We start from the raw sequence: 26,342 nt of genomic DNA on the forward strand, positions 1-26,342 counted from the left end.
GATCCCAAACACACCGCCCGGGCAACGAAGGAATGGCTTCGTAAGAAGCATTTCAAGGTCCTGGAGTGGCCTAGCCAGTCTCCAGATCTCAACCCCATAGAAAATCTTTGGAGGGAGTTGAAAGTCCGTGTTGCCCAGCGACAGCCCCAAAACATCACTGCTCTAGAGGAGATCTGCAGGGAGGAATGGGCCAAAATACCAGCAACAGTGTGTGAAAACCTTGTGAAGACTTACAGAAAACGTTTGACCTGTGTCATTGCCAACAAAGGGTATATAACAAAGTATTGAGAAACTTTTGTTATTGACCAAATACTTATTTTCCATCATAATTTGCAAATAAATTCATTAAAAATCCTACAATGTGATTTTCTTTTCTCATTTTGTCTGTCATAGTTGACGTGTACCTATGATGAAAATGACAGGCCTCTCTCATCTTTTTAAGTGGGAGAACTTGCACAATTGGTGGCTGACTAAATACTTTTTTTCCCCACTGTATTTGACCCCCTCTCAATCAGAAAGATTTCTGGCTCCCAGGTGTCTTTTATACAGGTAACGAGCTGAGATTAGGAGCACACTCTTAAAGGGAGTGCTCCTAATCTCAGTTTGTTACCTGTATAAAAGACACCTGTCCACAGAAGCAATCAATCAATCAGATTCCAAACTCTCCACCATGGCCAAGACCAAAGAGCTATCCAAGGATGTCAGGGACAAGATTGTAGACCTACACAAGGCTGGAATGGGCTACAAGACCATCGCCAAGCAGCTTGGTGAGAAGGTGACAACAGTTGGTGCGATTATTCTCAAATGGAAGAAACACAAAAGAACTGTCAATCTCCCTCGGCCTGGGGCTCCATGCAAGAGCTCACCTCGTGGAGTTGCAAAGATCATGAGAATGGTGAGGAATCAGCCCAGAACTACACGGGAGGATCTTGTCAATGATCTCAAGGCAGCTGGGACCATAGTCACCAAGAAAACAATTGGTAACACACTATGCCGTGAAGGACTGAAATCCTGCAGCGCCCGCAAGGTCCCTCTGCTCAAGAAAGCACATATACATGCCCGTCTGAAGTTTGCCAATGAACATCTGATTGATTCAGAGGAGAACTGGGTGAAAGTGTTGTGGTCAGATGAGACCAAAATGGAGCTCTTTGGCATCAACTCAACTCGCCGTGTTTGGAGGAGGAGGAATGCTGCCTATGACCCGAAGAACACCATCCCCACCGTCAAACAGGGGTGTTTTTCTGCTAAGGGGACAGGACAACTTCACCGCATCAAAGGGATGATGGACGGGGCCATGTATCGTCAAATCTTGGGTGAGAACCTCCTTCCCTCAGCCAGGGCATTGAAAATGGGTCGTGGATGGGTATTCCAGCATGACAATGACCCAAAACACACGGCCAAGGCAACAAAGGAGTGGCTCAAGAAGAAGCACATTAAGGTCCTGGAGTGGTCTCCAGACCTTAATCCCATAGAGAATCTGTGGAGGGAGCTGAAGGTTAGAGTTGCCAAACGTCAGCCTTGAAACCTTAATGACTTGGAGAAGATCTGCAAAGAGGAGTGGGACAAATTCCCTCCTGAGATGTGTGCAAACCTGGTGGCCAACTACAAGAAACGTCTGACCTCTGTGATTGCCAACAAGGGTTTTGCCACCAAGTACTAAGTCATGTTTTGCAGAGGGGTCAAATACTTATTTCCCTCATTAAAATGCAAATCTTTTTATAACATTTTTGACATGCGTTTTTCTGGATTTTTTTGTTTCTTATTCTGTCTCTCACTGTTCAAATAAACCTACCATTAAAATTATAGACTGATAATTTCTTTGTCTATGAAAATAATGTGGCTATATACAAGGAGTAGAAAATAACATGGATATATACAGGGAGTAGAAAGTAACGTGGATATATACAGGGAGTAGAAAGTAACGTGACTATATACAGGGAGTAGAAAGTAACGTGGCTATATACAGGGAGTAGAAAGTAACGTGGCTATATACAGGGAGTAGAAAGTAACGTGGCTATATACAGGGAGTAGAAAGTAACGTGGCTATATACAGGGAGTAGAAAGTAACGTGGCTATATACAGGGAGTAGAAAATAACGTGGCTATATACAGGGAGTAGAAAGTAACGTGGCTATATACAGGGAGTAGAAAGTAACGTGGCTATATACAGGGAGTAGAAAGTAACGTGGCTATATACAGGGAGTAGAAAGTAACGTGGCTATATACAGGGAGTAGAAAGTAACGTGGCTATATACAGGGAGTAGAAAATAACGTGGCTATATACAGGGAGTAGAAAATAACATGGCTATATACAGTACCAAGTCGATGTGCAGGGGTACGAGGTAGCTATGTACTATACATATAGGTAGTGGTAAAGTGACTAGGCAACAGGATAGATAAGACAGTAGCAGTTATGTGTGGGTGTATGCAGTGTGTTTGTTGGGGTGTCAGTGTAAGTATATGTGGGTAGAGTCCACGGTCAATGCAGGTAGTCCGGGTGGCCATTTGATTAGCTATTTAGCAGTCTTGTTTAGTAGTCTGATGGCTTGGGGGTAGAAGCTGTTCAGGGTCCTGTTGGTTCCAGACTTGGTGCATTGGCACCGCTTGCTGTGCAGTAGCAGAGCGAACAGTCTGTGGCTTTTTTTGGCCTTCCGCTGACACTGCCTGAGCAATCGGGGGAGAAGGGCCTTGGTCAGGGAGGTGACCAACAACCCGATAGTCACTCTGACAGAGCTCCTGAGTTCCTCTGTGGAGATGGGAGAACCTTCCAGAAGGACAACCATCTCTGCAGCCCTCCACCAATCAGGCCTTTATGGTAGAGTGGCCATACGGAAGCCACTCCTCAGTAAAAGGCACATGACAGCCCGCTTGGCACCTAAAGGACTCAGACCATGAGAAATGATTATCTGGTCTGATGAAATCAAGATTGAAGTCTTTGGCCTGAATGCCAAGCGTCACGTCTGGAGGAAACCTGGCACCATCCCTACGGTGAAGTATGGTGGTGGCAGCATCATGCTGTGGGGATGTTTTTCAGCGGCAGGGACTGGGAGACTAGTCAGGATCGAGGGAAAGGTGAACGGAGCCAAGTACAGAGAGATCCTTGATGAAAACCTGCTGCAGAGCACTCAGGACCTCAGACTGGGGCAAAGGTTAACCTTCCAACACGACAACGACCCTAAGTACACAGCCGAGACAACGCAGGAGTGGATTCAGGACAAGTCTCTGTATGTCCTTGAGTGGCCCAGACAGAGCCCGGACTTGAACATCTCTGGAGAGACCTGAAAATAGTTGTGCAGCGACGCTCTCCATCCAACCGACAGAGCTTGAGAGGATCTGCAGAGAAGAATGAGAGAAACTCCCCAAATACAGGTGTGCCAAGTTTGTAGTGTCATACCCAAGAAGACTCTAGGCTGTAATCGGTGCCAAAGGTCCTTCAACAATGTAAAGGGTCTGAATACTTATGTAAATGTGATATTTCATTATTTTTTTAGAAGGACGTTTTTAAAAACCTGTTTTTGCTTTGTCAAATGGGGTATTGTGTGTAGATTGATAAGAAGAGATAAAAAAAAAAAAAAGGCTGTAAAGTAACAAAATGTGGGTAAAGGGGTCTGAATACTTTCCGCATGCACTGTATAGATAGATAGATAGAGATATCTATCTCGTTTATCGCCCATAAATTAGATTTTTAAGCCATATCGCCCAGCCTTAGGACTATGGTTGTCTGCTTGAAACATGTAGGTAATACAGACTGGGTCAGGGAGAGGTTGAAAATGTCAGTGAAGACACTTGCCAGATGGTCAGCGCATGCTCTGAATACGCATCCTGGTAATCCAGCTGGCCCTGTGGCCTTGTGAATGTTAACCTGTTTAAAGCTCGTACTCACACCGGCTTTCTTATAAGTGTCTGGGGTAGTGTCCCGCTCCTTGAAAGTGGCAGCTCTAGCCTTTAGCCCAGTGCGGATGTTGCCTGTAATCCATGGCTTCTGGTTGGGATATGTATGTACAGTCACTGTGGGGACATCGTCGTCGATGCACTTATTAATGAAGCCGGTGACTGATGTGGTAAACTCCTTAATGCCATCGGATGAATCCCAGAACATATTCCAGTCTGTGCAAGCAAAACAGTCCTGTATCTTAGCATCCGCTTAATTGGACCACTTCCGAATTGAGCGTGTCACTGGTTCTTCCTGTTTGAGTTTTTGCTTGTAAGCAAGAATCAGGAAGATGGAGTTTGGTCAGATTTGCCAAATGGAGGGCGAGGGAGAGCTTTGTATGCATCTCTGTGTGGAGTAAATGTGTTTGTACGCCGTGCCTTAACTATGGTATCTACCCTTCACACAGGATGTGGGTGCAGCAGAGGTGAAACTGCTGATTCTGGACAACATCCTGCTGAGCCCTGCACGTGATGTCTACCTGCTGGTGGGCACATCCATCCAATACAAGGTCCAGAAGATCAGACAGGGAAAGATCACAGGTGGGTCTGGACTTACACTATACAGTATATCATTCTATGCAATTACAAATCCAATGATGTAACGACAATAGTTGACACAAAAAAGTGGGTCTAGAAAAGTATTGAATTGTGTCATTGGATACAGCATTGTAGTATCAAGAATGATTAGATGGTATTCGTATCACAGTTCAGGGTGTATACTGTCCATCCCATCTATGTACGAAATAGTTAATGAAGACAAATCATGAAGATCTAACCCAGGGTAATGTTGTGTTCCAGAGTTATCCATGCCCTGTGATCAATATGAGCTGCACGTCCAGAACAGTGTGGCTGGTGCTGATGGAAACACTGACCTGGCTGTGGCTAGTCTGGATCAGAGCACCTCCACTGTCAACGCCCTGCAGCTGGGACACGTCAACGTGGTGCTGGATCACAAGAGTATCCTTTTAAGACAACATACACTTCATATGATCTTGATTAGTTTAGGTCTGAGACTACTCTACAGTGTTATAACATTAGTTGGTAGTTAGCAGCAACTAAAACAAATATATTTTTTTAATTGGGTAGTGCATCAACAGTTTTCCTCTTGTCATTGCAGACCTTGGAGAGCTATTTATAAGAAATATTCAAAGAAATGTTCAGATCAACTAGCCCATGTCAGCTAATGTTATTTAGCTAGGGTTTTTAGCCCATTGATTTTGTTGTAATGTTTGAGTCACTCAGATGTCACATGAACACACAAGACATGGCTAAATGTGTCAAAAATGCAAGAAATGAGCTTTAAAACTTCTACATTTTCTCTCCACCCCATGGCAAAATTTGTATAATTGCAGGAAATTAGCTTTTTAAATAGCAAAAAATAAATGTGCGCTGGATGTTCCCCAATGATGGAAGGGGGACCCGTCTGAAAAAGTTTGGGAACCACTGGTTTATGTTAATGTAATGACATGCAATGGTGTGTACCATGAATGGTGTGTATGTAGTTATTAATGATAAATTGAGTGTTCCGTTCTCTCTCATATCATTCTCAGTGGATTGCAGAGACAGGCAGTAATATAACAGGACTTGACAGTCTGGGGGGGAACATGTCTAGCTAAAGCTCACTACTTAAGACTAATCCCAGCAGGTTGTATTGTGCATTTGACAAACACAAGATTTAAACTGTGTTTAAAATGGTCCCTGTATGCCTCTTTTTGTATACCAAACTTTATTATCCTTAACAATTGCTCAGGCCTTCGCATGCAAGGGGTGTCTCGCATGCCCAACGGGACTCTGTATGTTGTGGAACCGGGATACTTGGGTATGTTTGCATGTGTTTTGTTCATCCTTGTGCATTAGTGAAGCATTTAAAGTAAACCATTGTCAGTTTTTGAGTAATTTCTGAACTACATATCCAGTTCAAATTATAACTTATTTTGCTTTTCTCTTTTACTACCAGGATTTAAGATGAATCCTGTAGAGAGCTGGGTTCTAGTAACAGGACGAGTGTATGATATCCTTATCGAAGTGTTTGACAAGTCAAGCAATAGGATTTACTTATCTGATGTAAGTAAGCTCAGCCTAAGTTGTCTTAATTCTACACACCATTGTTTGTTATATTTGTCAAAACACTGTCGTTCTCCCTAGTCTTCTCCCTCTTATAAAATGGAAACTAGATTTCTTAGCAAAATAGTTTGGCATATCCCTTTTGATGTTTAATCAACTGCAGACTGAAATACAGCTGGGAGACATTCAAATACTGGAAAGGAAGATTTTGAAGATATTTTATGGAGTTTCTATCTTATCATCTTAGCCAGATTGTGTGCACTGTCCTCTCTTTAATGGTTATGTTTTTTCCACACTTTAAAGGTCCAGTGCAGCTGTTTTTATCTCAATATCAAATCATTTCTGGGTAACAATTAGATACCATACTGTGATTATTTTCAATTAAAATAGTCAAAAATATACAAAAATAGCTTCATAGCAATGAGCAATTTCTCAAGCAAGAATTTTGCTAGGACTGTCTGGGAGTGGTCTGAGTTTGAATGACCTTTTATTGGCAGAGCGCTTTCTTATTGGTCTATTAACAAATTTACTGCCTGGTGATGTTCCCAGACAGGCCAAAACTCCACAAATTCAGGCGCTCTTTTCAAACAGCTCTTACACTAAAAGGGCGTTATCATAATTTTCACAGTATTATTCCAACTTAATAGTGTGGAAATATATATAAATCGTAGGAAAATTACGTTTTTAGACTGCACTGGGCCTTTAAAACAGTTATTCACGGTCTCATTCCCCTCTGTATTTTTAAGTGCTACTATCTTGATTGTTTGTGCTTGCAGAACATTCGAATCGAAGCTGTGTTCCCAGATGAGTACTTTGAGATTCTAGAGTCCTCCCTGAATGGGTCTTACCACCGTGTCAAGGCTTTGAACAACGGGCTAACACTAATTGATGCTACACTCAAATCTGTAGTGGATCAAGTGAGTTTTGTAGTAACCTTGAATTAGTTTCTTTGCAGAATTTTGAGTAGGCGTTAGCATAAAGTATTAAAGTAAGATATCTTATAGAAGTGAGAGAGATCATGATCATTAGTTAGAAATAGCCTGTCTATTTTTTAACAAGGTTGTTTTTGTGTTCTAGGATGGAGGAGTCCATGAGCTGGCAAACCCAGTCCACAATGAACAGGATGTAGAAATATACGATCCCATTGTCCTCAGTCCCAGTATCCTCACATTTCCATGGCAGCCTAAGGTTGGAGCCTACCAGTACACAATACAGGTATTTGTCCCTGTTTAATACAACATATGTTCACTGTTCTTTCTGTTGGAACCCATGCTGAAGAATCTCTTAACATCAGCCACAATGAATTACACTTCACTTGCATCAAGTTCTTTGTTTGTGTATCATTTATATTTATACATTTATTTTGTGAATCTTCTTTCATTACTTCTTATAACTATCTTCTAATTTGTATAAGGCCAGACTGGCTCAGAATGACAGATACAAGTTAGTGTCTCTCGATTTTGGTGAATAGCAGATGCTCTGTGTCAATATTGCATTATGTCCCAGGCAGCTGGAGGCAGTGGCAATTTCAGCTGGTCCTCCTCTAACCTAGCCGTTGCCACGGTGACCGTGAAAGGAGTGATGACGACCGTCAGTGAGATTGGCGTCAGTGTGGTATACGCCCATGATGTACGCAACCCAATGCACTATGGAACGATGAAGGTGAGACCGTATAGCCCTCCCCTAACTCATTTTACAGGATGTGAAGGATTAATGGTCAATGCACTGAATAGCATAATTACAGTTGAAGTCAGAAGTTTACATACACTTAGGATGGAGTCATTAAAACTTGTTTTTCAACCACTCCATTTTTAACAAACTATAGTTTTGGCAAGTCGGTTAGGACATCTACTTTGTGCATGACACAAGTACTTTTTCCAGCAATTGTTTACAGACAGATTATTTCACTTATAATTCACTGCTACACAATTCCAGTGGGTCAGAAGTTTACATAAACTAAGTTGACTGCCTTTAAACAGCTTGGAAAATTCCAGAAAATGATGTCATGGCTTTAGAAGCTTTTGATAGGCTAATTGACATCATTTGAATCAATTGGAGGTGTACCTGTGGATGTATTTCAAGGCCTACCTTCAAACTCAGTGCCTCTTTGCTTGACATCATGGGAAAATCTAAAGAAATCAGCCAAGACCTCAGAAAAAATATTGTAGACCTCCACAAGTCTGGTTCATCCTTGGGAGCAATTTCCAAACGCCTGAAGGTACCACGTTCACCTGTACAAACAATAGTACGCAAGTATAAACACCATGGGATCACGCAGCTGTCATACTGCTCAGGAAGGAGACGCGTTCTGTCTCCTAGAGATGAATGTACTTTGGTGCGAAAAGTGCAAATCAATCCCAGAACAACAGCAAAGGACATTGTGAAGATGCTGGAGGAAACAGGTATAAAAGTATCTATATCCACAGTAAAACGAGTCCTATATCGACATAACCTGAAAGGCCGCTCAGCAAGGAAGAAGCCACTGCTCCAAAACCGCCATAAAAAAGCCAGACTATGGTTTGCAACTGCACATGGGGACAAAGATTGTACTTTTTGGAGAAATGTCCTCTGGTCTGATGAAACAAAAATAGAACTGTTTGGCCATAATGACCATCGTTATGTTTGGAGGAAAAAGGGGGTTGCTTGCAAGCTGAAGAACACCATCCCAACCGTGACGCACAGGGGTGGCAGCATCATGCTGTGGGGGTGCTTTGCTGCAGGAGGGACTGGTGCACTTCACAAAATAAATGGCATCATGAGGAAGGAAAATGATGTGGATATATTGAAGCAACATCTCAAGACATCAGTCAGGAAGTTAAAGCTTGGTCGCAAATGGGTCTTCCAAATGGACAATGACCCCAAGCATACTTCCAAAGTTGTGGCAAAATGGCTTAAGGACAACAAAGTCAAGGAATTGGAGTGGCCATCACAAAGCCCTGACCTCAGTCCTATAGAAAATGTGTGGGCAGAACTGAAAAAGCGTGTGTGAGCATGGAGGCCTACAAACCTGACTCAGTTACACCAGCTCTGTCAGGAGGAATGGGCCAAAATTCACCCAACTTATTGTGGGAAGCTTGTGGAAGGCTACCCGAAACGTTTGACCCAAGTTAAACAATTTAAAGGCAATGCTACCAAATACTAAATGAGTGTATGTAAACTTCTGACCCACTGGGAATGTGATGAAATAAATAAAAGCTGAAATAAATCATTCTCTCTACTATTATTCTGACATTTCACATTCTTAAAATAAAGTGGTGATCCTAACTGACCTAAGACAGGGATTCTTACTAGGATTAAATGTCAGGAATTGTGAAAAACTTAGTTTAAGTGTATTTGGCTAAGGTGTATGTATACTTCCGACTTCAACTGTACATATCATACGTCTTTATGAACTGATATTACAACTGTACTAGTTAGTCGATGTTAACATTCTTCAAAACATTATACGTCAATTAAAATAATTAAACAAATCCATAGAAAATTAAACAAGAACATTGTCTGGACCTAAGCTGTTTCTTCTGACCTGTCTCACTATCCTAACCCCAACCCCCAGGTGTATGTGGTGGAGCCCGTGGGGATGGATTTCTCTCCCTGCCCGGTGGAGGCCCGCGTGGGCCTGGTGCTGGAGCTGCCCCTCCGGATCTTTGGCCTGCTAGGGGAGGGGGGAGGAGAGGAGCGGGTGATGCTGAGCGACTGCAGCCACTTTGACCTGCTGGTGGAGGAGGAGAACCAGGGGGTGTTCCAGCTGCTGGAGGGTGAGAAACACCCCCACACTCGGGTCATAAAAACCTGCAGTAAAAATCCTGACAGTACTGTACCTGTGGCGGCAGGTAGGCTAACAGTTAAGAGCGTTGGGCCTGTAACCGAAAAAAGTTACGAGCCGACTAGGTGAAAAATCTGTCTGTACCCTTGAGCAAGGCACTTAACCCTAATTGCTCCTGTAAGTCGCTCTGGATAAGAGCGTCTGCTAAATGATAAATGTATACACTGCTCAAAAAAATTAAGGGAACACTTAAACAACACAATGTAACTCCAAGTCAATCACACTTCTGTGAAATCAAACTGTCCACTTAGGAAGCAACACTGATTGACAATACATTTCACATGCTGTTGTGCAAATGGAATAGACAACAGGTGGAAATTATAGGCAATTAGCAAGACACCCCCAATAAAGAAGTGGTTCTGCAGGTGGTGACCACAGACCACTTCTCAGTTCCTATGCTTCCTGGCTGATGTTTTGGTCACTTTTGAATGCTGGTGGTGCTTTCACTCTAGTGGTAGCATGAGACGGAGTCTACAACCCACACAAGTGGCTCAGGTAGTGCAGCTCATCCAGGATGGCACATCAATGCGAGCTGTGGCAAGAAGGTTTGCTGTGTCTGTCAGCGTAGTGTCCAGAGCATGGAGGCGCTACCAGGAGACAGGCCAGTACATCAGGAGACGTGGAGGAGACCGTAGGAGGGCAACAACCCAGCAGCAGGACCGCTACCTCCGCCTTTGTGCAAGGAGGAGCAGGAGGAGCACTGCCAGAGCCCTGCAAAATGACCACCAGCAGGCCACAAATGTGCATGTGTCTGCTCAAACGGTCAGAAACAGACTCCATGAGGGTGGTATGAGGGCCCGACGTCCACAGGTGGGGGTTGTGCTTACAGCCCAACACCGTGCAGGACGTTTGGCAGTTGCCAGAGAACACCAAAATTGGCAAATTCGCCACTGGCGCCCTGTGCTCTTCACAGATGAAAGCAGGTTCACACTGAGCACGTGACAGACGTGACAGAGTCTGGAGACGCCGTGGAGAACGTTCTGCTGCCTGCAACATCCTCCAGCATGACCGGTTTGGCGGTGGGTCAGTCATGGTGTGGGGTGGCATTTCTTTGGGGGGCCGCACAGCCCTCCATGTGCTCGCCAGAGGTAGCCTGACTGCCATTCGGTACCGAGATGAGCTCCTCAGACCCCTTGTGAGACCATATGCTGGTGCGGTTGACCCTGGGTTCCTCCTAATGCAAGACAATGCTAGACCTCATGTGGCTGGAGTGTGTCAGCAGTTCCTGCAAGAGGAAGGCATTGATGCTATGGACTGGCCCGCCCGTTCCCCAGACCTGAATCCAATTGAGCACATCTGGGACATCATGTCTCGCTCCATCCACCAACGCCACGTTGCACCACAGACTGTCCAGGAGTTGGCGGGTGCTTTAGTCCAGGTCTGGGAGGAGATCCCTCAGGAGACCATCCACCACCTCATCAGGAGCATGCCCAGGTGTTGTAGGGAGGTCATACAGGCACGTGGAGGCCACACACACTACTGAGCCTCATTTTGACTTGTTTTAAGGACATTACATAAAAGTTGGATCAGCCTGTAGTGTGGTTTTCCACTTTTAATTTTGAGGGTGACTCCAAATCCAGACCTCCATGGGTTGATACATTTGATTTCCATTGATAATTTTTGTGTGATTTTGTCAGCACATTCAACTATGTACAGAAAAAAGTATTTAATAAGATTATTTCATTCATTCAGATCTAGGATGTGTTGTTTATGTGTTCCCTTTATTTTTTTGAGCAGTGTATTTCCCTTTAAGCTTTCTTGATCCACAGAGGAACATAAGATCTACCGCTTCAATCGCCTCGCTTCATACATTTTATTGCTTGCCTGGGACATCTTATTGTTGTATGTCTGTGTTTGATGAGAGATGTGTAGGAAAGATGGCAGACTTTGGTCCTCTAGGACTGGGATTGCAGCCATATGACTCTCTTTCTCCCCCTCCCTCCTTCCTTCCCTACAGGTAGATTGGCTCCAGGGCAGGACCACTGCAGTGGGGTAATGGCCCAGGCTCTAGCCCCAGGATACACGGCCCTAACGGTCAGCTACACCCACGGCAATGTCTACCTCAGTGCCAAGATCACCATCGCTGCCTACCCACTACTCAAAGTGAGTCTATGCCCCCCTACCTGTACCTGCTGGCATGGCCTATTCACACACATTTATTTCATATTGGTCTACTTCCCCTATCAAAGCACACAAAGAAACTCAAGCTTAAAGGGATAATCCATCCCCAGAAATAAAAGTCATGAAACTCCTGTCAATTTGGTGAAAGCTTATGTACTGTCAGTGGGTAAAATAAAACATTTCCCCATGATTTAACTTCTAAGTGGTCCATCTGTGAAAATCTGAAAATCGTGTAGGAACGCGTCATAGCTACATAATTCACATCGCTGGAGATAAAGCACATCACATTTCATAACGCTTTTAAAACGATAACCTGCACTCCAGATTGCCAAATCAACCAATAGATGGTATGGGCATACTTCTCTAGAACACATCCATGCATTTATATCGTCATGAAAAAGTATATATTTCTCTTAGATGTGCTCAATCTTCCTCCTTCAAGTACCATGTCGCTATGCGCCCTGTGTCTGTGGGAAACGGAGATATTACAGAAAGGAGGAGATAGGAATCTCATTGGGCAATGAATGGAGAAACGCCCCACCCAACTGACTGTTGACCCATCGCATTGACCTTGTCATGCAGCGTCACGCGGTTGCTAAACTAATCGTCATACAATCCCTTCTCAAAGTCAGGGTATACATTTACATTTACATTTTAGTCATTTAGCAGACGCTCTTAACCAGAGCGACTTACAGGAGCAATTAGGGTTAAGTGCCTTGCTCAAGGGCACATTAACGTCATTTAGCAGACGCTCTTAGCCAGAGCGACTCACAAATTGGTGCGTTCACCCTATAGCCAGTGGGATAACCACTTTACAATTTGGGGGGGGGGGGTTAGAAGGAATACTTTATCCTATCCCAGGTATTCCTTAAAGAGGTGGGGTTTCAAATGTCTCCGGAAGGTGGTGAGTGACTCCGCTGTCCTGGCGTCGTGAGGGAGCTTGTTCCACCACTGGGGTGCCAGAGCAGCGAACAGTTTTGACTGGGCTGAGCGGGAGCTATGCTTCCGCAGAGGAAGGGGAGCCAGCAGGCCAGAGGTGGATGAACGCAATGTCCTCGTTTGGGTGTAGGGACTGATCAGAGCCTGAAGGTACAGAGGTGCCGTTCCCCTCACTGCTCCATAGGCAAGCACCATGGTCTTGTAGCGGATGCGAGCTTCAACTGGAAGCCAGTGGAGTGTGCGGAGGAGGGGGGTGACGTGAGAGAACTTGGGAAGGTTGAACACCAGACGGGCTGCGGCATTCTGGATGAGTTGTAGGGGTTTAATGGCACAGGCAGGGAGCCCAGCCAACAGCGAGTTGCAGTAGTCCAGACGGGAGATGACAAGTGCCTGGACCAGGACCTGCGCCGCTTCCTGTGTAAGGCAGGGTCGCACTCTCCGAATGTTGTAGAGCATGAACCTGCAGGAGCGGGTCACCGCCTTGATGTTGGCGGAGAACGACAGGGTGTTGTCCAGGGTCACGCCTAGGCTCTTCGCACTCTGGGAGGAGGACACAGCGGAGTTGTCAACCGTGATGGCGAGATCATGGAACGGGCAGTCCTTCCCCGGGAGGAAGAGCAGCTCCGTCTTGCCAGGGTTCAGCTTGAGGTGGTGATCCGTCATCCATACTGATATGTCTGCCAGACATGCAGAGATGCGATTCGCCACCTGGTTATCAGAAGGGGGAAAGGAGAAGATTAGTTGTGTATCATCAGCGTAGCAATGATAGGAAAGGCCATGTGAGGATATGACAGAGCCAAGTGACTTGGTGTATAGGGAGAAAAGGAGAGGGCCCAGAACCGATCCCTGGGGGACACCAGTGGTGAGAGCACGTGGTGCGGAGACAGCTTCCCGCCACGCCACTTGGTAGGAGCGACCGGTCAGGTAGGACGCAATCCAGGAGTGAGCCGCGCCGGAGATGCCCATCTCGGAGAGGGTGGAGAGGAGGATCTGATGGTTCACAGTATCAAAGGCAGCAGACAGGTCTAGAAGGACAAGAGCAGAGGAGAGAGAGTTAGCTTTAGCAGTGCGGAGAGTCTCCGTGACACAGAGAAGAGCAGTCTCAGTTGAATGACCAGTCCTGAAACCTGATTGGTTTGGATCAAGAAGGTCATTCTGAGAGAGATAGCAGGAGAGTTGGCTAAAGACGGCACGCTCAATAGTTTTGGAAAGAAAAGAAAGAAGGGATACTGGTCTGTAGTTGTTGACATCAGTGGGGTCGAGTGTTGGTTTTTTGAGAAGGGGAGTAACTCTCGCTCTCTTGAAGACGGAAGGGACATGGCCAGCGGTCAAGGATGAGTTGATCAGCGAGGTGAGGTAGGGGAGAAGGTCACCGGAGATGGTCTGGAGAAGGGAGGAGGGGATGGGGTCAAGCGGGCAGGTTGTTGGGCGGCCTGCAGTCACAAGTCGCAGGATTTTATCTGGAGAGAGAGTGGAGAAAGAAGTCAAAGCATAGGGTAGGGCAGTGTGAGCAGGACCAGCAGTGTCATTAGACTTAACAAACGAGGATCGGATGTCGTCAACCTTCTTTTCAAAGTGGTTGACGAAGTCATCCACAGAGGGGGGGGGGGGGGGATTCAGGAGGGAGGAAAATGTGGCAAAGAGCTTCCTAGGGTTAGAGGCAGATGCTTGGAATTTAGAGTGGTAGAAGGTGGCCTTAGCAGCAGAAACAGATGAAGAAAATGTAGAGAGGAGGGAGTGAAAAGATGCCAGGTCGGCAGGGAGTTTAGTTTTCTTCCATTTCCGCTCCGCTGCCCGGAGCTCTGTTCTGTGAGCTCGCAATGAGTCATCAAGCCACGGAGCTGGAGGGGAGGACCGAGCCGGCCGGGAGGATAGGGGACACAGAGAGTCAAAGGATGCAGAAAGGGAGGAGAGGAGGGTTGAGGAGGCAGAATCAGGAGATTGGAGGGAGAAGGATTGAGCAGAGGGAAGAGATGATAGGATGGAAGAGGAGAGAGTAGTGGGAGAGGGAGAGCGAAGGTTGCGGCGGCGCATTACCATCTGTGTAGGGGCAGAGTGAGTAGTGTGGGAGGAGAGTGAGAGAGAAAAGGAAACAAAGTAGTGGTCGGAGACTTGGAGGGGAGTTGCAGTGAGATTAGTAGAGGAGCAGCATCTAGTGAAGATGAGGTCAAGCGTATTGCCTGCCTTGTGAGTAGGGGGGGACGGTGAGAGGGTGAGGGCAAAAGAGGAGAGGAGTGGAAAGAAGGAGGCAGAGAGAAATGAGTCAAATGTGGACATAGGGAGGTTGAAATCCCCCAAAACTGTGAGGGGTGAGCCATCCTCAGGGAAGGAACTTATCAAGGCGTCAAGCTCATTGATGAACTCTCCAAGGGAACCTGGAGGGCGATAGATGACAAGGATATTAAGCTTAAATGGGCTAGTGACTGTGACAGCATGGAATTCAAATGAGGAGATAGACAGATGGGTTAGGGGAAAAATTGAGAATGTCCACTTGGGAGAGATGAGGATTCCTGTACCACCACCCCTCTGACCAGATGCTCTCGGGGTATGCGAGAACACATGGTCAGACGAGGAGAGAGCAGTAGGAGTAGCGGTGTTTTCAGTGGTGATCCATGTTTCCGTCAGCGCCAGGAAGTCGAGGGACTGGAGGTTGGCATAGGCTGGGATGAAGTCAGCTTTGTTGGCAGCAGAACGGCAGTATGAGTTGAGAAACCTGCCTATTTTCCTCAAAAGTACCTAATGTCACGATTCTGAAGCTATACAATATTACAGAAAACAAGTTAATTATCTCACATCTTGGAAAATATTTGCAATGTTGTACATCTTGTTCACGAAATTCCTGCTAATGTTCGGTTTTTAAGCTAGCGCCCAATTGACTCCCCTTCACTCCTTGAAGGAGAGCTCTCCTTGTCCCAGAATCACCCAGAATGCACCGTGCTACCCCATTGATGACTTATGGGCAACGTACACGATGGGCGTTAATATGATTCTAAAGGAGTTTCCCATCTCCTCAAAAGTATCTCTGTGGGAAAGCAACGTTACTCTGCTCTCGCACTGGGCAGAGACGCCGTTTATAGCTCAGTAGCAGAGACGAACTGCAAGTTGAAGTCAGTGAGTAAGATTCCTAAATTGATAGTGCAGTTTGTTTAGGCGATTTTACAGCTAGCTAGCTACTTCACTTGCTGATATTGACTTTGGTATTATTGTGTGTAGCTATCTTTTCTAGCTAGCTTGCAGCCAGCCCAGAGAGAGAGCATTGCATTGTGGGTTTTGTAGTAGACTTGAGCTGCACCAGATTTCCAAAAACTATTTTCACATGTTTCTACTTACCTTGTTATAATGACAAAAAGAAACATTTGTTCACAAAAATTGTTTTCACATATTAGTGTTATTTGAAGGAAAATTCCAACCAAAAACTATATTTTGGTATTTGTTTCATTAGTCCATTGTTCACATAGTCTCAATGTTTTGCTTGTCAGCAATCAAGTTTTCAAGATATTTAACTTTCAAAATACAGAAATCATCCCCGTATGATGTATTCCTACTTTTTTATTTATAAATATTGTAGAGCTTGTTTTTAACCCCAGCACCTACACACCCTGATGAGTGGTCCTTTACCTGTGCTCTGTGTTGTGAATTATCCTGTCTAAAGTCTGCCCAGTGATCTTCACTCTACTCTCCTTGCCAACTCTCCCCGGAGCAGCAATTAGCCTTTCTCTTAATCAGCACAAGATTGGGACACACACACACACACCTTTCCACGCTTACACACACTTTCACAACACACACACACACAATTTCTCTCTCTCTGCAATCAGTACAGAAAGTACAAGGATGAGCTAGTGTTACATTACCTCTTCCTGGGTTTCCTCAGTGTTCTGTGCATTTTAATTATGCCCTCATGCACTGGATACACTTATTTAGTTTTCTCTCCCGCTGCTTTGTCTCAAGTATTGCACTGTAATGGAATTGTTGTCAACTCGGTCCATAGAATGGACAATTTATGTCAAGCTAAGCGTCATTATGGAGAGCGGCATCTCCATTCCCATGCATGAATAATTTAGTCATGCATGCTCTATTCCATGGCCATGGGTTTTCATCCCATTAACCTGAGTGCATGCTAAGACAGTGCTCAGTACACTAACTCTAACAGGAAATGGTTTTATTTTGGGATGTAAAGAGAAGCAAGTTGGGCAGACTTGTCATTACTCTTACTCCGAGAGCTACAGCTCGGCTCTGGCAGTTCACGCTCCCTTCAAATAAATATTGTAGCATTTACCAACCTTTTACCATGTGTCTACCTCCTTGACCCAGTTTGGCTGTCTGACTTGAACACATTCATCCACTGTCCCCAGAGAGGCTTGAAAAGCCTCCCTGGAGTTGAATCATTTAGGATTGGCAGTGACCTCAGGGCTTTATCCGAAAGACATCTAACAAATGTGGAGGCGGACCAGCAAAAAATAAGCAATAAATGTGCTTCTCTATGAAATATACCACTTCTCCATTCACTAACCTGTGATTTACCTGTTGTCGTGTCCAGGCTGTGGACCCTGCCTCTGTTGCCTTGGTGACCCTGGGTTCCTCTAAGGTCATGCTGTTTGAGGGCGGCCCCAAGCCATGGGTTCTAGAACCCTCCAAGTTCTTCCGGAACCTGAAGGCTGAGGATGAGAATGGTGTTAGCCTGGCTCTGACCAGGCCCACCTCCCGTAGCTACCTCCGACACTGGGTCAGAGCCACCTGTAGAGCCCTAGGAGAACAGGTGAGGGAATGGGCTTTTCCTTGTTCGGTGCCTACTTGATACCTACTTGTTCAGTACCCTGGGCTTTAAACAGACTTTCTAGCTCTTTAAGATACACTGTAGATGAAATGATGTGACAAACAAGTAATGTGTGTTATGAACAGGTAATAAGCGTGTTATAACCATCTCTCCAGGTATTGGCTGTAACCGTGGGGAACCAGCCCAGTCTGACCAATCCCTATCCTGCGGTGGAGCCGGCGGTGGTGAAGTTTGTGTGCGCCCCTCCCTCTCGCCTCACCTTGGTGCCTGTGTACACCAGTCCCCAGCTGGACCTCACCTGCCCTCTGCTGCAACAGAACAAACAACTGGTGAGAAAAAGAGAGCGAAAAAGGCAGTGTTTGCACAGCACACATACAAACACATTTGGCGCAGGAGCTAGCGAGACAAAAAAAAACTAAAGACCGAAGGTCAAGTTTGTCTTTCTGCCTTTCTTAATTGCTCCTGAGGGGATAAATAAAGTGTATTAAATTGAATGTCTGCCTTACTGACCGTACATTTTACACAGTGCTTCTATGTTTACTGTAACTTAGAAAGAAATACAATGGAAAAAATGAAAACTACATTGGAACATTATTTGTTGCAGGTGCCTGTCTCAAACTACCGCAACCCTGTGCTTGACCTGGCTGCCTTTGACCAGCAAGGCAGAAAGTTTGATAACTTCAGCTCTCTGAGTATCGTCTGGGAGTCAACCAAGGTATCCCTGGCCAGCATCGAGCCCACCATGCCTATGGAACTGGAACTACTAGAGGACAGCAACAAACAGAAGAAACTTCATGGTACGGCTTTGATCATGCTCATGATGGTATCCTTGTTTGCTTTTGTCGTTATTCTTTCATCCAGGTGAAATCAGGTAAAATACCAGGTTTTTGCAGGCTATTTCAATAGTTTTGACCAACAGAAATGTCCTCTTATCTGTCAGGTCGTCAGGCGTTCCTTGTCCACCACCGGTCTGGGATTACTGCTATAACAGTAACAGCTCTGGGTTACCAGGTCCCCCACCTTGAGGCTGCTAAGGTTCTCAGTCCGGTAAGACAGAAACACAACCTTTAGCAGAGAAACAGCACCTTTATCTTATGTGGTTAGACAAGCAATTACTTTGAGAGCCATTGTGAACATTTTGAGGCTTTTTCACTTCCTCCTGTGACTGGCAAGCAGGAAGGATGCCATTGGCTGAATGAGACTGTCTCTGTGACCACAGAAAATAAACATTTTAATCAGCTTAGAGGTTGCTATAAAAACACAAGACATGAGAGGCAAAAGTCAGATCTTCAAAGAACTGTACAAATATTAAATTACAGCATTTCATTTAGCCGTTTACACTAAGACGTCTCCTCCTATGGAGACTTATGATTTCACTTGACTTTAACCACAGAACTCAACTTTGTAAGAACACCGTCATGTAGGGTAATCTCATCTTTTTGTCACTCTGTTGGCATGACATTTACACCTGTAACCATGGCACCCGTCCTGTTTTTATCTCTCCCTCTTCCTGGCAGTTTGACCCTCTGACCCCTGTCTCAGCCACTCTGGAGCTCCTATTGGTGGAGGACTTGACAGTCAGTCCTGAAGCCATCACCATATACAACCACCCTGACGTGCGGGTAAGAACTGGGGCCTGTGTGAAATGTTCAGAAGTGTTGCAGATAGAAATGTAAGTTATAGAGCTGACAGAATACAATGTGACCCATCCCATCCGTCACTGTCAAAGGTGATATCTGCTCCATGTATCCCATTTCAATGGTCCTCCACTCTTCCCTCACTGGGCCCCGCTACTATCTTAATCCTGTCTGACCTTTGACCCGTCTCACGCTCTGTAATCCTCTTACTGAGGTCACTACCTGCCATGTAAACCCCTCATTCAGTCTCCATCCATATCACTGACTGCTCACAGATACCATCTAGCTGATAGCACTGGATTATGACGCCTTAAAATATTACACACAGCTGGCCCTTCATCACAAGGTTTTATCAGCATGGCTTATCTCACTATTATGATGTGAAAAACATGTGCATGTGAACCTCAATGTATTGATGTTACACTTCATGGCCTACAGTACATTTCAGCTGATATTGTGATGGGCCTTGGGCTGCTTGTCCATTGTGGTATCACTCTTTCATCTACGGCTTCTCCTCCTTCCGTGTGTCCTGCAGGCTGACCTGGCCCTGAGGGAGGGATCTGGGTATTTCTTTGTCAACACCAGTGTTGGAGGGATAGCAGACGTGGTGTACCAAGAGGCCCAGCGATCTGCTGAGGTGAGGAGAAACATGGAACACTCAGAATGACAATGCTGCTGAACATACCACTCTGTTTCTGAATGGACTTCTTTAGGATTAGCATACCATGGTTACAACTGCCTTCCTAGATCCTACACCTCTTTTGGCCCCTTAACATCTTACTTTCTAACAATATTGTAAATGACGTGATACTCTGAATGAATGCAGCATTGATGAAAGCACCAGAACATCCTTGTGCCTTTGTTTTAACACAAAGACATGTTCAGTGAAAACATGTCATATAAAACCTTTCATCACTGTGGTCTCTCCAGGTGCTTCCAGTCCAGCCGGGGACGGTGCAGGTGATGGTTCATGACCTCTGCCTGGCCTTCCCAGCCCCTGCTACGGCTACGGTCCACATCTCAGACGCCCTGGAGGTTTATGTCCGAGTGGTTGACAAGGTCAGTGGTCAGCCTCAATACTTTATCCTGCAGGGCAGACACCCAGCTTGACTGTTATCCCTGTTATCGCTCACACATTCCTCTGGTCTTAACTGGCCATTATAAATAAATAGTGTCATGCTAAAATTCACTGGTTTGCCATGGAACAGGAAAGACTTGTTTTCTGTGAAGTGTGTATTCAGGAAATGGAAATAGAATTAAGATGCTGTGAATGTTGGTTGATCCTTTCATGCTAATTAAACTAATTTGAATTTGAGTGTAGCTGCTTATATACTTAGTAAAAAACCCACATTGTTTTATGCAAGTTACTAATTAAATTAGAGCCCCAAATAGTGCTTTTCATATTAACACAACATTGACTGGTTTCTTGCAGGTGGAGATTGGTAAATCTGTACGAGCCCATGTCAGGGTTCTGGATGACCACAAGAAGCCCTTCCTGGCCAAATATTTCCGCTTTATGAATTTGAAACTCAGTGCAGCGTCTGCCATCGTCTCTCTGCAGTAAGTTACCATTACATGATTCAATCATATAAGTATAAAGTTATTTTCTGTTCTTAGAGCAAATATTATTACAAACACACACCATCACATTGCCTCTGTCTGTGCAACTGGTAATGGAAAAACAGATTAAAATTACTCCTGCATCCACCTCGGCACGTATATTATGACTAGGTTTCTGTGAAGTTGACATCGAGTTCACCATTCATGTTGTGTTTACCCCAGAGCACTGTCAGATCTCTCAGAGAAGGACACAGCCACCTTCCTGGTCAAAGGCTTAGCTATTGGACAGACCAGTGTTTCTGCAATGCTAGTAGACAAAACTGGAAGGAAGATTGCATCTGCTCCTCAGCAAATAGAGGTAGGGGGTTTTCATAAGTACGTAACTCAAACATGTTGTCCAATCGTGTTGTGTGTTGACAGTCATTTTTGTTTTGATCTTTCTAGGTGTTTCCACCATTCAAACTGATCCCCAGGAAAATGACTCTGATAATCGGAGCAATGATCCAGGTAAATTGGATTGTACAGTTATATGGATTCTTGTGGAAAAACCCTGGCCTCTGCAAAAAACCTTATCCTGTCTGGATAATTTCCTGTTGGGAAGATGATTTGTATCACCACATGCTTTCAAATAGGTATTTCTAGCTTACCTGTTGAACAAATTATAATAAATAAAAAAAACATATTGTAAAGTGGTTATCCCACTGGCTATAAGGTGAATGCACCAATTTGTAAGTCGCTCTGGATAAGAGCGTCAGCTAAATGACGTAAATGTAAGTTCCTTTGAACAGGGTATGGTAGTAGATGCCAGGTTTGTGTCAAGAAATGCAATGCTGCTGGGTTTTTCACGCTCAACAGTTTCCCGTGTGTATCAAGAATGGTCCACCACCCAAAGGACATCCAGACAACTTGACACAACTGTGGGAAGCATTGGAGCCAACATGGGCCAGCATCCCTGTGGAACGCTTTCAACACCTTGTAGAGTAGAGTCCATGTCCCAACGAATTGAGGCACAACTCAATATTAGGAAGGTGTTCATAATGTTTGGTATACTGAGTGTACAAACCCTGTGAGTGACATGTTGATTTAATCTCCAGTGTTGATTATTCTAACAGACCATGGATGATTTGATTGACTTGAGCAATTTAAAGACCTCACATTGACAAGCGTTAAGGAACACGCTGTCAGTATCCTCAAGGCTAGTCATGTGAAACTGATAGTCTGCATATTTATGACAGACACACAGCCACACACACCACCCCTTACCTCATCTCTCCATGTTGTAGATCACATCCGAGGGAGGCCCCCAGCCCCAGTCCAACATCCTCTTCTCCATGGCCAATGAGGAGATAGCGTCTGTTAACGGCATAGGTCACGTCAGGGGCGTCGCCATTGGCAACGTCACCGTGACAGGACTGGTTCAAGCTGTCGATGCCGAGACTGGGAAGCTTGTCGTTGTCTCTCAGGTAAAATATCTGTACATCATCATCAGGTGAAACCCAATGGGTTTTTAATCCTGTTTTTCACCAATTGAAACTGATGTAATTCTATGCTGGTGTTTTCTATGAACAGGATCAAGTAGAGGTTGAAGTTGTACAGTTGAGGGCCATTCGCATCCGAGCCCCTATTACCAGAATGAAGACTGGTACACAGGTAACTCATGATAAATTAACTGTAATCTCAAATTGTCTCTGACAGTGTCCACAAGATATTCTTCAATCCAAGTAAGATGCATTACATTGTGAATATTAGGACTTGTATAAGAGATGTGTGACCTGCTCTTGAGTTGACTCATCCTATCCCCTCTCCTAGATGCCAGTATATGTCATAGGGCTCACCAGCAGTCAGACCCCCTTCTCCTTCGGCAACGCCCTGCCTGGCCTCACCTTCCATTGGTCCACCACCAAGAGAGACGTCCTGGAATTCCAATCACGACACGCTGAGGTGGGAACCACTTTTCTTTTTTTTTTCTAGAGTTTAGAGTTTTTCTCCTTGATGAGTGGCAAAAGGGCCCCTGAAGTTACATTCGGGTCCACAAACACCATCGTTTTCAACTGAAGCCATAAATAGTGTAATGGAAAAACTGGTATGATTACAATTATAGATGAGTCAGATAAGACGTCTTGGTTTTGAGCTCCTCTCATCCTTTGTATCAGACTGAATTAGGACAAAATGTTGCTCCACCTTCACTAGAGAAACAACATCTGATATTTCTACTGTCTCATTTCTAACTCTATTTCTGCTTTCATTCACTGATAAAACACCTGTCTCTCTTCAGGCCTCTGTCCAGCTCCAGCCAGAGCATAACTTTGCGATGAGTGTGACAGGGAAGACTAAAGGAAGAACAGGCCTCAAGGTGGTGCTAAAGGTCACTGACCCAAAGGCTGGACAATTGGAGGGGAACCTACTGGAGCTCATTGATGAACTCCAGATCCAGGTACTATACTTATGCAGATACCTATAATATGCCAGAGGAACTCAAATACCAGGTCAGGCGTACTGCTGGTTTTCTTTTCTCCCTGGTACTTATTTGACTGATTGGCCAGAGATCCCAAGCTCCTGTTGGCCTAGGTCTGAGTCAGTCCCTGATTACAGGGGAAGAATACAAGTCAGCAGTACTGCTAGCCTAGAGGTCTGGATTTAGGGTTCAGCTCAGGACACCGCATTGTGATGGGTCACTCTGTGTGGCTGGATCACATCGTCTCAGAAATATATGACACGACGACTCAAGATGCTTTATAGTGCTTGTTTATGGACCTCCGCTTGTCCTTGCGTTCCCTTCCACCTAAAAACAAACTGAACATGAACCAACATCGCAAGAGAGAACATGCTGAGAAGTCCGACTGTAAATCATTGAAGTTGAGTGTGGTCCTTCAGTCTCTCTGTGGTAGTTAACTTTGTAAAGTGATAAGAAGGACAGATTAGCCTGTGATGAGTGGTGCATCCCGCTTCAAACTGCATTAGACTATGTGTCACGAAAACCCAAACATCAAAGGATGGGGAAAAATCTCTGTTCATTAGACTCTCAACTCTTCCCTTTGATCAAGGTTTATGACAAGTTGCACATGCTTAACCCAGCCATGGAGGCTGAGGAGATACTGATGGCTCCCAACTCTGGGCTCAAACTCCAGACTAGCAGGTAACGTTAGAGAGGCCTACCAACACCCTTTTGACTTAACCGAAGACACTTTGAACACAACATTTTCCATTGAACACTGAACATTACACATGAACTCTTAGGTTCCATCTCAAATTACACCTTATCCTCTTTATAGTGCTCTACTCTTGACTATTGAAAAAAACCGTTTGAGTTGTCTCCAGAAGATAGTAGTCTACTAACTGGTGTGTTCTTCCATGGTGTGTGTGAACAGGGACGGTGTGGGTGCTCTGTCCTACCGGGTGCTGGATTGTCCCAACCAGGCTACCATTGTCCAGGTGGATGAGAAGGGCCTCCTGTCCTCTGGGTCTCTCACTGGCTCCTCCTCCCTGCTGGTGACCTCACAGGAGACCTTCGGTGTCAATCAAACCCTGGTCCTCGCAGTGAAGGTGAGACCCAGTGGCTCCTTAATTCAATTCTATTGATCTTTGTCCCTATGGGAAATAAACACAGTGCAAGGAATGAGAAATAACAGTGCACTATAATCCATGAATAAATCAATAGACATTCGTACATGTCAAGTTTTTCTTTCACAATTTCTGGATTAAGTTGGCTTTATTTTGTTTAAAAAATATAAGTTCTATCCATATCATCTTAAATTGACCGTATCTCATAAATGTTGGCACTGTCGTCTTACTTCATGCCATTATAAAGTCATGACAAATGGCATCACATTTTAAGACTATTAAACGAGAGATGGAGTGCTTTGTATTTGACTTATCATTGGTTGAAGCATATTCTCTTATGTTGCTCTCTATAGCTAGGTTTCCATCCAATTGGTGACAGATTTTCATGCGAATATTAAAAAATCTGCATAAAAACAATATGCTAATTTTCCCACCAGAGATGTGTTTCCATCAAATGGACTTGTTGCAGATAAAAGGCTGTGCATGATGATGTAGTGAACATAAAAATACCTTTTTGCGGTTAAATTCCCATGTACCCAATAAAAAACAAACAATTAAATGAGTTTCCATTGCATTTTAAACTCTAGTGATGGTTTTCTCACCAAAAATATTTTGTTATATAGCGAGTGTTGGCATGTGCGCTCTAGCCAACAACGCTATCTGCGCGCTGTTGGCTAGAGCGCACGTATAGCCTACATGATAAGATTATTAGCATGGACAAACGGCAGCCAAGCATCGATTATCATGTCACCAGAATAAGACCATCAATATTTATTGGAAAGGAGCATCAAGCTCATCACCTTGCACTTTCATCACCCTCTGAAGTTGATCTTATTTAATCTGTAGCCTAATAAACTGCATGGTTTCCCGAGTTGTAGTGGGAGGGCTACGCCACATGCCATCGCGTGACTCCAAGTTTACTTCGATATAATGGTTATTCTATCAATATTTGCCCATAAAAGCATTTCCACTGACATTTCTCGTATAATTCATTTTACAGACACAAAAAGATCCCACCTTGTCTAGCGTATTTTGTTTTGTCGACATTTGTAAAGTTTACGGAAAAATGTTCTGTTTCCATCAGGCCGGTGATGACATTGTTTTTATCCAACATGTACTTTACTCGCATAAAAAAGGTTTGATGAAAACCTGGTTTATGGCAGTCTCCCTCTCTGTGGTTTCTCAGGTGGCCCCAGTGTCGTACCTGCGTTTCAGCACCAGTCCAATTCTACACAGAGACAGCCTGTCTGCTATTCCTCTGGGCATGGTCCTTACTTTCACTGTTCACCTCCATGCTAACACTGGAGAGGTCCTTCACAGTCACAACTCCCTGCTCACATTCACCACCAACAGGTAAGTTCACACATGTTAGTTCTGGTTAATTATGGTTGCTTTCTGTGTATTTCCCTATGAGTATTCATTTTCAGGTTACAAAGGACCCCACAATAATACTATTTTGGGCAGATTTGAAAGTCAAATGATTTTACCACTTTTGGGGTAATAAAGATAACTTGTACTTGAGATATGAAAGTACAGGATTCAGAATGTGTACAAATTGGGGAAGAAAATAAGAACAGGAAAGGGAAAAGCAGCAAGACAGACGATTGAGATGGGATGGTGGGGTTCAAGGGATGTCTGTTTGGTTGTTAGCTGTGTGGACCAAGGCTGTGGAGCCATCATTTTGTCATTGTGAGCTGGAAAAGAAGTGCCAAGGCTGCTCTCGGAGTGATCTGTTGGTACAAACTCTTCCAGCTTTCCTCAAGCTAATGTCTCTCACACTCCACTCCAAACTGTTCTGCCTTTACCAGTGGAACAGAACATTTAATTTAGCACTTCAATCTCTCAGAATACATTTATTCAATCAGTTCTTGTAGCCCTCGCAGCAAAGTAAACATTGTAAATAGTGACTCCCTGCCTAGTATTGATTT

The 26,342-nt window shown here is 44.6% G+C and overlaps 1 protein-coding gene across 1 annotated transcript in view; it reads left to right on the forward strand.

Moving 5' to 3' along the window:
• Positions 1-26,342, forward strand: part of LOC311149724 (nuclear pore membrane glycoprotein 210-like) — a gene marked incomplete at its 5' end in the record, with an annotated part of 60,116 nt that overhangs the window by 20,790 nt on the left and 12,984 nt on the right. The window contains 26 exons of the mRNA XM_084186933.1: positions 4,340-4,472; positions 4,731-4,889; positions 5,683-5,751; positions 5,890-5,996; positions 6,773-6,913; positions 7,074-7,211; positions 7,503-7,658; positions 9,550-9,751; positions 11,777-11,922; positions 17,420-17,638; positions 17,812-17,985; positions 18,261-18,453; positions 18,597-18,703; positions 19,174-19,278; positions 19,829-19,930; positions 20,224-20,352; positions 20,726-20,853; positions 21,076-21,211; positions 21,298-21,360; positions 22,137-22,316; positions 22,423-22,503; positions 22,663-22,794; positions 23,129-23,287; positions 23,898-23,989; positions 24,222-24,396; positions 25,601-25,767. Coding sequence (XP_084043059.1) covers positions 4,340-4,472; positions 4,731-4,889; positions 5,683-5,751; positions 5,890-5,996; positions 6,773-6,913; positions 7,074-7,211; positions 7,503-7,658; positions 9,550-9,751; positions 11,777-11,922; positions 17,420-17,638; positions 17,812-17,985; positions 18,261-18,453; positions 18,597-18,703; positions 19,174-19,278; positions 19,829-19,930; positions 20,224-20,352; positions 20,726-20,853; positions 21,076-21,211; positions 21,298-21,360; positions 22,137-22,316; positions 22,423-22,503; positions 22,663-22,794; positions 23,129-23,287; positions 23,898-23,989; positions 24,222-24,396; positions 25,601-25,767 — 3,593 coding nt within the window. The remainder of the gene's footprint in view (positions 1-4,339; positions 4,473-4,730; positions 4,890-5,682; positions 5,752-5,889; positions 5,997-6,772; positions 6,914-7,073; positions 7,212-7,502; positions 7,659-9,549; positions 9,752-11,776; positions 11,923-17,419; positions 17,639-17,811; positions 17,986-18,260; positions 18,454-18,596; positions 18,704-19,173; positions 19,279-19,828; positions 19,931-20,223; positions 20,353-20,725; positions 20,854-21,075; positions 21,212-21,297; positions 21,361-22,136; positions 22,317-22,422; positions 22,504-22,662; positions 22,795-23,128; positions 23,288-23,897; positions 23,990-24,221; positions 24,397-25,600; positions 25,768-26,342) is intronic.

This window comes from Coregonus lavaretus (genome assembly GCF_964263955.1).
Source record: "Coregonus lavaretus genome assembly, chromosome: 22".
NCBI lineage: Eukaryota > Metazoa > Chordata > Actinopteri > Salmoniformes > Salmonidae > Coregonus > Coregonus lavaretus.